This window comes from Gymnodraco acuticeps, unplaced genomic scaffold, assembly GCF_902827175.1.
Source record: "Gymnodraco acuticeps unplaced genomic scaffold, fGymAcu1.1, whole genome shotgun sequence".
Taxonomy (NCBI): domain Eukaryota; kingdom Metazoa; phylum Chordata; class Actinopteri; order Perciformes; family Bathydraconidae; genus Gymnodraco; species Gymnodraco acuticeps.
In genome coordinates, this window is record NW_022991273.1 from 571326 (window position 1) to 587148 (window position 15823).

Below are 15823 nucleotides of genomic sequence, written 5' to 3' on the forward strand. Positions count from 1 at the left end.
CCCATCCTATACAATTAACCATTGTTGTTCTCTACCGTCCACCAGGCGCCTTGGGGGACTTCTTGGAGGAATTAGATCATCTCCTCTCACACATCCCTGAAACTGGCCCTCCCGCTGTACTTCTCGGAGACTTCAACCTCCAGACGGGGAAGATAGACGAACTAACATCTCTGTTAACCGCCTTTGCTTTCTCACTGTCTCCGTCCCCACCGACTCATAAAGCTGGCAATGTCCTTGATCTCATATTCTCAAGGAACTGCGCTACTTCTAACCTCTCTGTAAACCCGCTCCACACATCCGATCACTTCTTCATTTCATTCTCTCTATCCCTTTCCAAACATAACGAACTAATCTCTTCTCATAATGCACCTGTCCGCCGTAACCTTTGTTCCCTCTCCCCCTCTACCTTTGCCTCATTGGTGCTCTCAGCCCTCCCTTCCTCTGACTCGTTCCAACTCCTACCTCCAAACTCTGCTGCAGAAACTCTCCTCTCTACTCCTCTCTGGACTCTCTCTGTCCTCTCACATCTCGGCAGGCTCGTCAGTCCCCTCCTGCTCCCTGGCTAAATGATGCACTGCGTGCTAATAGAACCGTCCTTCGGGCAGCTGAGCGGAAACGGTGGAAATCCAAACACCATGACGACCTCCTAACCTATCAGGCTCTCCTCTCCTCTTTATCTGCTTCGATCTCTCAGGCAAAAAGCACTTTCTTTCAAAATAAGATCCAATCTTCCTATTCCAATCCCAAAAAACTATTTTCCATCTTCTCCACCCTCTTGGACCCTCCCAAAGCCCCTTCCCCCTTCTGTCAAGCGACTTTGTTACCCACTTTGAAAAAAAGGTTGATGATATTTGCTCTTCTTTTTCTGACTCACCTTTACTCACCGCTGGGTCACCAGACCTTCCTTCCACCAACACACTTACCTCCTTTTCCCCTCTCTCTCCAAGTGAGGTTCTTACCCTCATTACCTCTGCCCGCCCTACCACCTGTCCTCTGGACCCTATCCCTTCAAACCTCCTTCAGACTATCGCTCCTGATATTCTACCGTTTCTCACCCATTTCATCAACACTTCTCTAACTTCTGGTCACTTTCCAAACAGTCTCAAGGAGGCAAGAGTAAACCCTCTCCTAAAGAAACCCACTCTCAACCCGTCTGATGTTATAAACTACAGGCCTGTCTCTCTCCTCCCGTTCCTGTCTAAATCACTTGAACGCGCTGTCTTTAAACAACTCTCCTGTTATCTCAATCAGAACAACCTTCTGGATCCACACCAGTCTGGTTTCAAGGCAAGTCACTCCACAGAAACTGCCCTCCTTGCTGTCACTGAGGAACTGCACACTGCTAAAGCAGCCTCCCTCTCCTCTGTCATCATCCTTTTGGACCTGTCTGCTGCATTCGACACGGTGAATCATCAGATCCTCCTTCGCACTCTCCAAAAACTTGGAGTTTCAGGCTCTGCACTTTCCCTCCTCACCTCATACCTCAAAGACCGCACCTACAGGGTTACTTCGAGAGGGTCGGAATCCGACCCTTGTCAATTAACTACAGGGGTCCCTCAGGGCTCTGTTCTTGGTCCCCTCCTCTTCTCCTTGTACACAAACTCGCTCGGATCTGTCATTAGCCCGCATGGTTTTTCATACCACTGCTACGCTGACGACACCCAATTAATTCTGTCCTTTCCCCGCTCAGAGACCCAGGTCGTCGCACGCATCTCTGCTTGTCTAGCTGACATATCTCAGTGGATGTCTGCTCATCACCTCAAGCTCAACCTTGACAAGACTGAGCTGCTCTTCCTCCCGGGAAAAGATTGTCCCACTCTTGACCTAACAATCAACATCGGCACCTCTATTGTTTCCCCGACTCAGACTGCAAGGAATCTGGGTGTGATCCTAGATAACAACCTGTCCTTCACTGCAAACATCGCTGCTACAACTCGCTGCTGCAGATACACGCTTTTCAACATCAGGAGGATACGTCCCCAGCTGACCCAGAAAGCGACGCAGGTTCTGGTCCAGGCTCTCGTCATCTCTCGCCTAGACTACTGCAACTCCCTCCTGGCTGGTCTACCTGCATGTGCCATCCGACCTCTGCAGCTCATCCAGAATGCAGCGGCACGTCTGGTCTTTCTAAATGTTCCCACACCACGCCGCTCCTCCGCTCCCTTCACTGGCTTCCAGTAACTGCTAGAATCCACTTCAAGACAATGGTACTTGCGTACCATGCTGCGAATGGATCTGGCCCTTCGTACATCCAGGACATGGTTAAACCGTACACCCCAGCGCGTGCACTCCGCTCTGCATCAACCAAACAGCTCTCTGCACCCTCGCTGCGAAGGGGACCCAAGTTCCCATCAGCAAAAACACGTGGGTTTGCTATCCTGGCTCCAAGATGGTGGAATGAGCTCCCCATTGACATCAGGACAGCAGAAAGCTTACACACCTTCCGGCGCAAACTGAAAACTCATCTCTTTCGACTCCACTTCGAGCGATAGAACTATTAACAAAGCACTTAAATACTAATAAAGGACTGGCTTATCTAAAGCCAGTTGAGTGGCACTTGAAATGTTTTTGCTCTATGAAGCCTGATGTACTTATATGATTCTGTTTTCCTCAAGTTTGTATTTTGTTGGTCGAACGCACTTATTGTAAGTCGCTTTGGATAAAAGCGTCAGCTAAATGCAATGTAATGTAATGATATTCTAAAAGACCAGCAGCATGAGCCTCATACAGAACTGAACTAGAAAATAGAGCCCACTCTGCTACTTCACAAATATGATGGTGTTTCTGTTTTACATTTGAAATAATTAAATAGAACAGTTTAATAGTTAGAAAAACATTTGCTCAAAACTGGTTATGGGTGCTTAGCATTTATTTGAACATTATAATTGATAAATAAATATAATTAATAAACGAATAAGACCTCTGGGGGAAATCAGAATCATTAAACAATTCAACCATGTTCTTCTTTCCTTTCAAAACATAATATATATTTCAAACTCCTTGCAATAGGAATGAACTGAGATTGACTGTGTTGATTTTGAACATTAACACTTACACTGCCACATCACATCATGCGTATCTTGAGATCATCTTAATTGGCAGTTAACAACTACAAACTGTTAATTTGACATTAGCATACAGATCATTACAAATATAATAAACAGTGTGCACCTCTCTTAAAATGCATGCTAACTGAATCACCCACACAATTGTTGAATATTGAAATGAATGAAGAAATATTATTATTTATCATCACTACTCATACCGAGCACTTTTTCAATTGGACAACAACTAAAATAAGTAACAAACCAATCTGTAACTGACTGCAGAAACTAGGTTCTATCTGCAATAACAAGTAATTATCAATTCAATCTAATCAGTAATGAGATGTGAAGATTAGAGAGTTCAACTATACTGTAAATGTTAATGTGGAAAAACACATAATGTTGCAAAGCTCAGAACAATTAAATGTAGACCATATCTTAAATATAAAAATGCAAAATAGAAACATTATTTCATTTTATGTTCTGATTTATGTTTTCAAGAAAAAACCTTTTAGTTTCATTTTTTTGTTATACACACATTAAATTATTTGCTTTATATTTGGTCATAGTTTAAAAAACGTGTTTGCTTTGACCTGCTTAAATATGACCTACACTATTACTTAATAATACTTGTTTTTGTAATGAAGGGCTTTATAACCAGTATGAAGACGTTGGGATGGTGTCTGCTGTCATGGAAACTGTGGGGACTCCTTTGTTTAGCCTGTAGCACCAGCAGAACAGTGAAGGACATAGCAATAATTCATTCATTGTCAGCAATTGGTATCAGTCTCGAGATTCTGCGAAATATGAGATCTCTCACTTCTACCCCATGTATATTCAATAATATCTATACATATGTTAATGAAATCCTAACAATTCAAGTGGATGAAGACACACAGGGAAAACTGATGACTAATTATACATTTGGGAACTGGAGGGTGAGACTTCAATTGAATTTGTAGCCACACTTACCCAGTCTCTAACAAACTTTCACAAGACAGAGAGTGGGGGGGGGAACAAGCAGCAGAAAATAAGAAAAAGAAAAAAGTGAAATGGCCTATGTGAATACTGAAAAAGAAGTAGAGACAAAAAGGAATGAAAACTGTATTCATGCAACAGAGAGACAAAATGAAAACCATTCCAAAGAGAAACCTAAATGATTTATTGTCATTTCAAATGATATGAGATGAAATTGTCCACACATAGTCAGTGAAAGGTTTCAACTTTGAAGTCAGACAAAATGATTTGGCTCCGCTCCCTGTTTTAAAGAGATTGAGTGTCAGTACATGAGGAGGGTCTCGTACCTCCTGCCCCAGGTCCATGGCACACAGCTTGGCGGACTGGGCCTTGGCGTCCACCATCACGTTGAACATGGTGCAGATGGACTGCGGCACGCGGAACTCTGTGGCCCGGCTGCTCCTCTGGAGCTTGGCCTCGAACGCAGCCCGCGTCCTTTAGAGAGGGAGGGGTGGACTTCAGAATACTGAGGCCATGAGTCAGTCCCCAAACCCCCCACCTGCCTTAATTAATAACATGCTTTTTACACATTCTCTCAATATTTATATATTCACTCAAAATGATTGATTTAGCCACCTTGTCTTAATTTTGCATTGCAGAAAACACAAGCAAACAACAAATGTACTCCAGCACCACACTTAAGTTGTATTGAAAATCAGAGTAATCCTCGTCCTAGTCATTGTGTCAATGCGCTCATACTGTACATCTTAAGAAAGTTATCACCAAAAATGTTAAGAATATTTTTAGACAACGTTATCCTACCTTTCAGAAGAACATTCTGGGAACCAAAATAAAACTCACATTAAAGGAACGTTTTATAAAAAACGTTCTGTCATCTCAGGCCTCAATAACATCCTGAAAACATTTTCTGAATGTTGCTTTGAAAATGTTCTTCTTTTGTTGTCATAACATTGAGGGAATGTTTTATAAAAGAACATCTGTACTGTGTTACCTCAACAACGTCCAAAAAACATCCTTAGAATGTTGCAGGCAAAACGTTCCACCTTTGTTAACATATCACATTGAAGCAGGGGTCACCAACCTTTTTTAGGATGAGGGCTACTTTCAAAAAATAAAACAAGTCGGGGGCTACTTTTGCTCATCTTTTCTTTTTCTTTTTTTGCAGTGTGTATATTTATCACATTTTAACGTTATTATATGCTGACCTTTAACCTTTGTGTGCTGTTTGGGTCTGTGGGACCCGTTTGCAGAGTTTACTAAAAGAACATGTATTCAATTTAATTATTTTAACCTGCTTTATTTGGGGGTGGGCCTCACATCCTCTAGGGGGGTCCTCACCTCTGTCTGTCTGTCTGTCTGTCTGTCTGTCTGTCTGTCTGTCTGTCTGTCTGTCTGTCTGTCTGTCTGTCTGTCTGTCTGTCTGTCTGTCTGTCTGTCTGTCTGTCTGTCTGTCTGTCTGTCTGTCTGTCTGTCTGTCTGTCTGTCTGTCTGTCTGTCTGTCTGTCTGTCTCTCTCTCAGAGGCTGCTCCTCCGTGGCGATGACGGCTTGCGTTAAAAAATAAAAATAAACATATTTGTAAAGTGGGGGGACACAAACGGGATTTCGAAGTGTCCCCCTTGTCTCCAGTGGAAATAACGCCATGCGTGTGTGTGTGTGCGTCAAGTGCAATACATATGTATGCAAGTTGCAACACACACAGAGTAAAGCTCTGCCCCTCATGTGCTGTATAGGCTGGCACAACTAGGCTGTGTTCGATGGGGCTGATGTGTTGTGTAGATTCTGCCAGAAGGAAAATCAGTGAGGAGGTGCCACATTGCTTTTCTTCCCGACTGCAACGCTGGTCCCGCAAATCAAGCAAGAACGTGATTGGTCGATATTCATTGTGGGGGGAGGAGGGGCGTTATAGAGTCGTAGTAAGTAGATCGCTATGATGTAGGTTTCGTTTATGCATAGGGTAGATTCTTTTAATTACATTTCCTTTTTTGTTTTGTGTATTTTATACATTTAGGATTTGCTTGGCGAGCTACTTTTAGAACATGCCCCTGCGGGCGACTAAGTGCCCGCGGGCACCGCGTTGGCTACCCCTGCATTAAAGGAACGTTTTATAAAAAAACTTAATCTCAGGCCTCAATAACATCCTCAAAACATCCTCTGAATGTTGCAGTTAAAACGTTACCTCTTAATTAACCTTAAACCTTATAGGAACATTATTTGAAATAATAAGCATCATAAAAAGGTTCTTTGAACATCAGATTAAAACGTTTCTTTAAAACATTATTATAACCTGTAGGTAACGTTAGCCAAAGTTGTGAGAACGTTCCCTGCTAGCTGGGTACATCTCTTGCTTATTTCAAAAGTAATTGCATTTACTTCTTCATTGGAAAAAAATGTATTTTATATAGCTTTTAACTAGATTGAAATAGTGCCAGTTCCATCAGTCACCATGTCCTTTCATTGCATGGCTTGGTTGAATACTTAATTCTGATTGGTCAATTTGAACCTTCTACTGTCTTTTATGAAAGGCACACTGAACTTATGTGCCAGATGTTGTGATATAACTGATCTATTAGTAAGTTGGCTTGTAATGGGATAAAGTGCAGACCACAGGCTGAAACAGATGCACATTGGATCTCGTTATTTCTCTCCAGCCCCCGAAACCCCAACTTACTACTAGAAAACAAGCAGTAACAACTATTTTTGTTTGCAATCAGACCAATATATATTTGACCAGTGTCCTACCGTTTTACGCATGATTCGATCATGTCGCTGGACATCAGCTTCAGGCGGGTCTCCAGGTGTTTGCCAAACTCCTCCTCAGGCCAGTGCAGATCTCTGATGAAGGTCTGCAGAGCGTCCAGCTTCCAGAAGAGGTCCTCTGACGTTCCCGAGCCGTTACTGCAGGGAGAGTGCACTTATTGTAAGTCGCTTTGGATAAAAGCGTCAGCTAAATGCTATGTAATGAGAGGCTCACAGGTGTCAGGGAGGCTAGGGCAGGGCTGTGGCTCAGGGGTCACTTGGGAGGGCAATGTGAGAGACTGCTCAGACCAGGGTTTACAACAACAGTGCAGCTGGTTGTTTTTGAACACCACTGACCATTTTATCAAGAATATGACTTCCATGAAGAGTTTTAAACTCAACCATGGCTCAGACAGAACCACAGTGCAGGGACATTCAGACACACGAGAGGACAGGGTGCTACAGCTTCAGGTACCCGGGGGAAAGCTTTAGATGTGGAAAGATGCAAGTCTGTAACCAGGACATTCAGAGATCGCCTCTGCCAGTTTAAACCGGATTCACAGCTGTATATACTTTACATTTTGGCAGAAATTTAGATTTTCACATGATTTTTAAATGACCTGCTTCTCATCCTGTGGTGTGAATTGACATTTGTATCCTGGTCAATGAGGATGCTTGTTTCTGATTGGATTACAGTTGCTAATAGTAACAAGACAGTACATCGCACACAGGTTCAAAATTAATTAACCAGCAACAGCCACCATGAGGGTTAGCTAAAAAGAACTCAGGTTGTTTATGTAACCAATACAAAAATGCTGATCATCAGATCAGGTTCAATCCCTCCTGGACCCCCACTGCAGTCAGCATGCCGTTGTGTCCTTGGGCAAGACCCTTGACCCCAAATTACTCCTGAGGGTGTTGTCCACAGTATTGAATGTATTCAATGATTAATATATGTAATATATTGTAACGTAAAGCGCTTTGAGCACTTGGAAAAGCGCTACGATAAATAACACGATTATGACTATTATTAAAGCTGCTGGGTTAGAAGTCCTAAACAAGTTGTTTTTCTAAATGTTTCCTAGGCGAGTATATTAGTTATAATTTTAAATAAAATATATTACCATTGAGCTTGTCACAGAGTCGCTAGCATGGTTCTTGTTTACATTTTTCACACTGAAGGCAAAGTATGTATGTGGTTTAAATTAAGAGCATTAACGAGCATGGAAAATGTTATGAATTGATCATAACATTGGAGAACATGTGGTAAACAGATCTGTTTGGTAAAGCCTCACGCCTGCTAGTTGTGAACATTTAGGATGGTCTTCTTTTAGTTGCTCCTTTTTTTCTTTTTCTGCCTCTTCGTTATGTATTTGCATCTTTCCAGTCAAATCAGAAAAACATTTGGAAATTGTTGGGATTTAATTTCCAGGTCACTGCCTTCTCCATTCATTCATTCACACACACACACACACACACACACACACACACACACACACACCACACACACACACACACACACACACACACACACACACCACACACACACACACACACACACACAACACACACACAACACACACACACACACACCACACACACCACACACACACACACACACACACACACACACACTAACACACACACACACAACACACACACACACACACACACCATGCCGGGACATTGGCATGAACGTGAATAGTGAAAGGTGATAAGTCAATATTACCATAGACCATTAATGTATGCACTCCTGAACTTAAACCTTTTTGGAAAGCCATCTGTCTTCTTTAAACTACTGATTCTTGAAGGCACAAAAGAGACAGTTCTGCCATATCTGTAGGCCTCTTTCTTTTTGAAAAGTGAATTTGTTTCTAAATATAAAGGCTGAAATGCAGCTCTCATCATTTTTTTCACAATTAAAACTTTGGGGCTGGTATTTCTCCAGATGAGGGAACAGTCCGGATGTGCTGCAGTGACACTCTGCAGGAGGCTGCCGCTCAGAGCAGCTTCACACCTCTGAGCCCCGTTGTTGGTGCTTTTTGCTTAAGTTTTCACGGTGCTATAGATGATGTGTCAAGTGTTTGCAGAGATATGCAGAGTGCTTTTAATGATCTCAAGATCACATGCATATTATTATTAGATTCCTCAGTAGTGGAATCAGAGGCTGTTACACATTATTCACTCTTTTTAAAGGGCCACAGAAATTCTACTTACAGTTCATACTTTTAATGAGCTCGATTTCATGATTTAATAATAGATGATACAGAACTACCGACTGTTCACTCTGAAGGAGCTGCAATGTGTTTATACATTAAAGGTGGGGTAGGTAAGTTTGAGAAACCGGCTCGAGATACACTTTTTGTTATATTCCATGGAATGCTCTTAACATCCCGATAGCAATGAATATCTGAAGTGCTTTGACAACAAATCCATAAAAAAATGTCATCTCTGGAAGCTGTAGTACTGTAAAAAGCACGACCAATCATCTGAGCCGGCTAAAGTAACTGGATGGCCTACCTGCCTGTCAGCCTTCCATCTGTGCACAAACTTATCTCGTGCCCTCATTGGTCATGTGCGCGTTCGTGTGTGTTGGAGGAGGGGCTCTGTGAGGAAGTGGCAGATTTTTCCGGTTGTGTATTTTCAAATTCTAGCGCACTCGAGCTGGTTTCTCCAAAATGACCTACCCCACCTTTAATGTGTGTATACATTAAGATAAAACCTATTATATTTTTTTCACATTATAGATGATTAGAATTTTTCTTGATTTCCTGTAAAAACCAACAACCAAGAATGGAAAGAAATGTGCATAATAAAAATATTCCACGTTCATGCCAAGGACATGTGTGTGTGTGTGTGTGTGTGTGTGTCAGGCTGCAGAGGCTCATACACACTGATAACTATCCTCCATCCAGCTGGGTGAAGATAAGCCGGGCGTGTGTGTGAGGTTAGCACTGGGCCCTGTGAGAGTTTCTACTCTGGGCTTTGGGAGGTTGACATTGGGCAGAGTGCTGGATTTACTCCTGTGGAGAGAAGCATAATAACACAAGACAAAAAAAGGAGATACTACGTCAAAGATGATTCACATGAAAAATAACTGAAGATACACCTCAATGAAAATGTTTTATTGCGGGTTCAATTTAAATGCCCACATCTTCTGTACCTACTAACCTTATGTCTGTGGTCTGTAAGATGTTAAATAGGTATACACATTAATATGGGCAATTACATGTAAATATAGCCCCACATTGTCATGCAAATGTGCGGGGTAAGATTACTTTACAACTGCTCATTTGAAGCAGTTTGCCAGTGTTTACTCTCATGGTGTGTTTGTTATAACGTGGTGCACTAGCTTTAAGGTGGGACAGTTATCACACTCACCTCATAATAATGCTTTGATGTCATTTCATGTTGTTGTTGTTGGTGAATGTTGTTAGCTTTTTGTATCTGTTAGCCTCTCTCCTGATCTACATCAAGAGTAAGACTTTGCACTTATTGGCTGGAGAAAGTGAAAACATTATTTTGTGAGACAATGTCTTAGGTAGTGTGGATTGACACCAGAGAAGCTGAGATGATACTTTCATCGACACAGCTTAGGTATCAAACTAAATAATTTCAAGGTATTTTTAATTGCAGATTTTGCAACCTAATTTAGGAGATTATAACCTGTAGCTGGTGCACATGTGTTCTGTTTGCATCCTTTAACCATGAGACCATCCCAATTCTAGCTGCATTACATATACATTATCTTATTTCATCAGAATGTACCATTTTACTAGCCCAGGTTCTTTCAACCCCCCAAAACTATATAAGAAAAAAATCATTATAAATCACTGTGAGTTGTTTAAAAGAGCTTGCTGTTCAGCCCTCTAACCACCAGGGGGTAACTTATTTTGCTGGTCCCAGCTCTGATCCTCTGATGACGTTTTCCTAAAAAGGAATCTGAACTGTCCTCCATAATGCGGCAACAAGGAGCCTCCCTTCTGCAGCGGGAGGTGTACATCTCCATACATTTCTCAGCTGTTTGTGGTCAGTCAGGTTGCCAAACCACAGCAGTGTGCTCCCTGTAATCAGTGGCGGCCGGCCCATACAGATGAAGCACTCCAGATCGGACTCACATGGGTGTGTCCCAGTCAAAAGCCCAGCGGATCCCAGTGGCTGGGGGTGTTGCCAAATTGCTAGAGGGCGTTGCCCAATTTCCCCATTTGTTCAATTACAGGATTTAACCATGAGATGGCGCTTCATTCACAAAATACACAAAGACAACTGGGTGTTGTTGAACTTAGTCTGTTTGCAAAGTTTGCAGCTCTGCAGTTGTGTTTGCTGAATACTGTAGCATTTAATCACTTATTTGTTACTGTATGGTTTTCACAAGCTACTATAATGAAAAAACATCAATATTTTAGATCAAATAAAGTATATAGTTTGCTTTATGCAGTATATTTCTTGTAATATTGTTGGGGTGTTTTTACACAGTACAGTAGATTGAAGTAAATCAACTTATACATTAAGATAAGATAAGATGGACCTTTATTAATCCCGTGGGGAAATTCAGTAGTTCAAACAGCAACAGGGTGAGAGGGAAAAACAGGACAGCACAGATTCACACAGATTAATAAAATCAAAAATAAGATGAGCGATAAAAATAATAATAATGAGAAACTATGAAATAAGAAATGAATAAAACTAAAATGTAATTATCATATCATATATTATAATGTATTGTATTATTAAGTAATATCATACATTAACCCCATTATAGCAGATGCCACATTGAATGGATGAACACATGTATGCATCAATAATTACAACAGAGTATTTCTAAGTACAAGTTGTAAAAATACTTATATGTATTTAATATTAACCCTTTGGAGTCGACCGTCACGCCGGCATGATCAGATCACATGACCTGTTCAAGCCGGTGCCGCATAAAAACAACAGTCCGGACAACATTGCCGTGTGTTTCTGTCGAAAGTACTGGCTTGAAACTATATCCCAGTCTTTGTTTCATGCAAACAGACCCAGTAAACACGGAGATACGATGATATAAAGTTAATACATTTCAAAAGTATGAATAATGGAAGCACATATCTGAATATCTTCGACTGGCTTGAAACTATATGCCAGTCTTTGTTTCATGCAAAAAGACCCAATAAACACGGACATACGATGATATAAAGTTAATATAGATATATTTCAGAAGTATGAATAATGGAAGCACATGTTTTAATATCTTCACCGTATTTTATCATTTTACGAAACGGAAAATACTGGAAACTGTAGATTCTGCTCAACAGGATGTATTTACCAGGGAGGGGGTGAGGTAATCAGGTAAACGGAGTGATACGAAACGAGACGAAAAGAGACGAAGAGGGACGGCGGGAGACTGCGATTGAAGTAAAGTGACAGACAAACATTGAGAATTTAGATATAGTTAGATAGATTTAGAGTTTTGAAGATTCAACTATGATGAAGAGAACTCTGAACGTGAGTCAAGCTTTAAGCTTGTTTTTTTACATGGAGGAGGAGGAACCTGTGCTGTTGCCCTCTGTGTCGTAGTTGACAGAAACCGCTTTGAAGCGTGGCACAGATAAAGACAGAAAAAACTGATTTTTGTACATAATGTGTATATATATATATATATATATTTGTATTATATTTATAATAACACTTTTGCCTTATCAGAATGAAATCCCATGCTACCTCAATCAAACTTTCACATTATCATAGTGACATCCCATGTATATATTTCCAGCTTTTAAATGGTTTCGTTGTGTATGTTTGTGTTACATATGAAAAATAATATCATTTTCAAAATCTGTTTTTACGTTTTTTTGTGATTTTGGGTCCAAAATGTTCATAGTATATCAAAATGAAAGAAATAACTATCAGGTTATATAGGTGAGGTTGTCCTTAAAAAAAGATACCAAACATTGACATGCCAAACATTTCTTAATGGGGTTTAGTAAGACAAATCAAAAGTATGTGAAAACGGCTAAATTAGCCCAGGACTCCAAAGGGTTAATAACATAATGATTACTTTCAGATGATAATACTTTTCAGGGTTAGGTCCGGTCTGACAGCGCTTAGCTCTCTGCTGCAGAGAAGATCACTGCTCTAAACAAAGTCAAAAATCCTACATCCAAACGGAATAAATATAATTAATTATGATGAATACGTTAAGTCTTGTTCATTGTTTTTCACTTTTATTAAATGTTTGATATTTCCGGCACAGACCCTTTCATACCGGCAATGCGCGATAGAAGCAACATAAAGTGCGACAGTTTAAATATGCCAGTGTTAATTTCGTCAACGAAAACTATGACGAACATTTTTCGTCAACGACCTTTTTTACATGACTAAGACGAGACGATGACGAGCTAAAAATAGATTCTTGATAACGAAAACTATGACGAAATGTATATTTAGTTTTCGTTGATGAGACGAGACGGACTAAGGTGTTAATGGTGGACTATCGGACAAGTGTCTGTCAAAATGCATTTTACGTTTCTAACTTGCAATATCATTATTTCCGCTCTCTTCACTCCAGAAGAGCGATCTCCCTGTGTCTCTCTGTGTGCGGGGGATCACAGGAGGGGGGGGGGGAGAGCTGTGGAATGTGAGTCCACACATTCCGATGGCCAATTAGTTTTAAACAAAGAGTTCCCAACATACAGCATAGGAAACATGGGAGGTTGGGGCTGGTGAACGGTATGGTCCTAAGGACATAGGCGGCGCGTGAGGCTCAGGTTTGGGAAGGCTAAATAACTTTTTTTTACCTGACACTGCCCGGCTCCGGCGTCTATAGAAAATAGATCAACTCAGTGAAAGCACCGCCTGCTGACCAATCAGAGCTCAGTGTGCGGAGTTTAAATATATCAAGTCATATTACAGGATAAAGGAAATACAGTTTAAACTGCCGTATGCAGAGAAGACGCCGACGTGTCGCACTTTATCATTCAGATATAATATCATAATATATCACATTTCCTTATCTGAGTCAGCTTCTCGAGCCGTATCTGGCCGTGCATCACTTACAGTGTCACATACTGTATGCAGAAGTATTATTTTAAGCAACACATTAAGTTGACTAAACACTCAACTCAAATGTAATTCAAGACAGATCCACTCGTGTCTTAGACGGGGCAGTGATATCATAAAACTGTACGCTTTCAAACACTTGGTTGTTATTTTTAACCAGTTGTTCTGTATTCACCTTGCAGGTGCAACTCTGTGGCTTGTATCCTGGATTATATGTTTAAGTCATGGATGGTTAAAGTTCATATTTGTCTAATATTAGTTTACTTTTCATTATTGAAGTATGATTCATTCAATTCATTCTATATTTTATTCTGTCTATTGTGTACATTACTTTTCACTTTACTGCTTGTTGCACCTGGTTAGAAGCTAAACTGCTTTTCGTTGTCTCAGTACCTGTAATCTGTGCTATAATAATAAAATTGAATCTAATCTTGAGCAGGAACTAATGTAGGCTATTTACTTAGTACATAGCCTATCTGACATTAACGATTAAACACATTTGTGCATTCTTTATGAATGCAAACCGAGTCAAGCCGACTCCGGAGGAAATCATATTTAGTTTATTTTTAACGAAATAAATGTGATTTAATCCACATAATTTACTGTGTTAATTGTTTACTGTAGTATTGTTTAACTTGAAGGTGCCTGATGTGAACATTTCCAGAATGTATTGTCTTAACTTTTTAAATGCCTCTGTGATGTGCTGCTACCCATTTTCCCCTCGGGGACTAATAAACGAATACTATACACCTTAATTCATGTAATAAAAAAAGCTCAGGCCAGTAACACTCAAAGCTAAATGTGCAATACTATGTTACTATTTATAATGTTATTGTTGTTACAACAGAAGATGTTTTTATTTAAATTGAAGTTAAATGCATCAATCTGGTGCACTGAGGGCAACATTTAGAGATGTGTGGATACAGCTCTCAACACTCATATGAAACAGAACTGTTCTTACAATGTGTGTTGGAAGGATTTATTAAATTACTATGCATATTGTATTGTGTAAACACACAGCTGATCACCTGAGAGCTGCCGTTTCATTCAGACTGTTTAAAAAAAACGACGGTCTGATTTCAACAACTCAATGTGTGATTATTATAGCAGTAATATTAGACACTAATAATACAGTAAACTATTAACACTGTACATATTATTGTTTGCCCGTGGGATTAGGATGATCGGTAGTGAGAGCCGCTCCATTTGCCTCCGGTCGGATGTGATATAAAAACAAAGCGATTATTTTTGTTGTTGTAAACTCACGTGGATTAAACTACATGTTTTAGTGCATTCATTTCAATTCGCGAACATATGATACATTAAATGATCGTGAGGATGATGATTGAAAATCGTTTGTTTGAGCTGGGCTGCATTTCCTGATCTAAAAACATAGCGATGGTTTTGTACTTACGCCAATGTGAATTAAACATTATTTTGTTAAATAAAAACATGGGGATGTTTAGTAAATGATTACATGTCTCTTATTTAGCACAGAATATGATCCTATCCGTGACATATGGATCTTAACAAATATCCGCGATATCAGATACCTGGAGATCAGCTGTTTATTTCACATGAGTTCCAGTGTGGCAGCTTTTTAATCACGGCTCCCCCTGGTGGATCCATGATCCATTGCAGCTGGTTTCATTATAATTAAATGTATTTATCAAGGGGGCGTTTCAAGTCCTGCGGGGGGGTTTTCCTTTTCAGCAGGGGCCCACCCCGTGCCGATCACGGACCCGCAAGGGTAGGCGTCTGAAATGAAGCGCTACATCTGTAGGGGCGCCACCCCACCTCTTCCCACATTCTAGATTGTCATTAAAAAATACTTTAATGTTACTATTTTTTTTTAATGAACAAGGTACAAGGTACGATAAAATATGGATAAAAATGGTTTTACAATGTCTAAAGTTACTGATAAGTCATGTGTTTCCTGCTTGGGACGCAGAAATCTTTGCATGCACAGCCCGCACCTCTATAATCAGGGCTGCACATAACTGGTGCGAGAGAGAGAGAGAGA

The 15823-nt window shown here is 40.4% G+C and overlaps 1 protein-coding gene across 4 annotated transcripts in view; it reads right to left on the bottom strand.

Annotated features, from left to right (window-relative positions):
- Nucleotides 1–15823, bottom strand: part of cadpsa (Ca2+-dependent activator protein for secretion a) — a 235858-nt gene that overhangs the window by 46931 nt on the left and 173104 nt on the right. For all 4 annotated transcript variants that reach the window (XM_034239849.1, XM_034239848.1, XM_034239847.1 and 1 more), the window contains 2 exons: nucleotides 6763–6918; nucleotides 4349–4496 (listed from right to left, as the gene is read on the bottom strand). In XM_034239849.1, the coding sequence (XP_034095740.1) occupies nucleotides 4349–4496; nucleotides 6763–6918 (304 nt within the window). The remainder of the gene's footprint in view (nucleotides 1–4348; nucleotides 4497–6762; nucleotides 6919–15823) is intronic.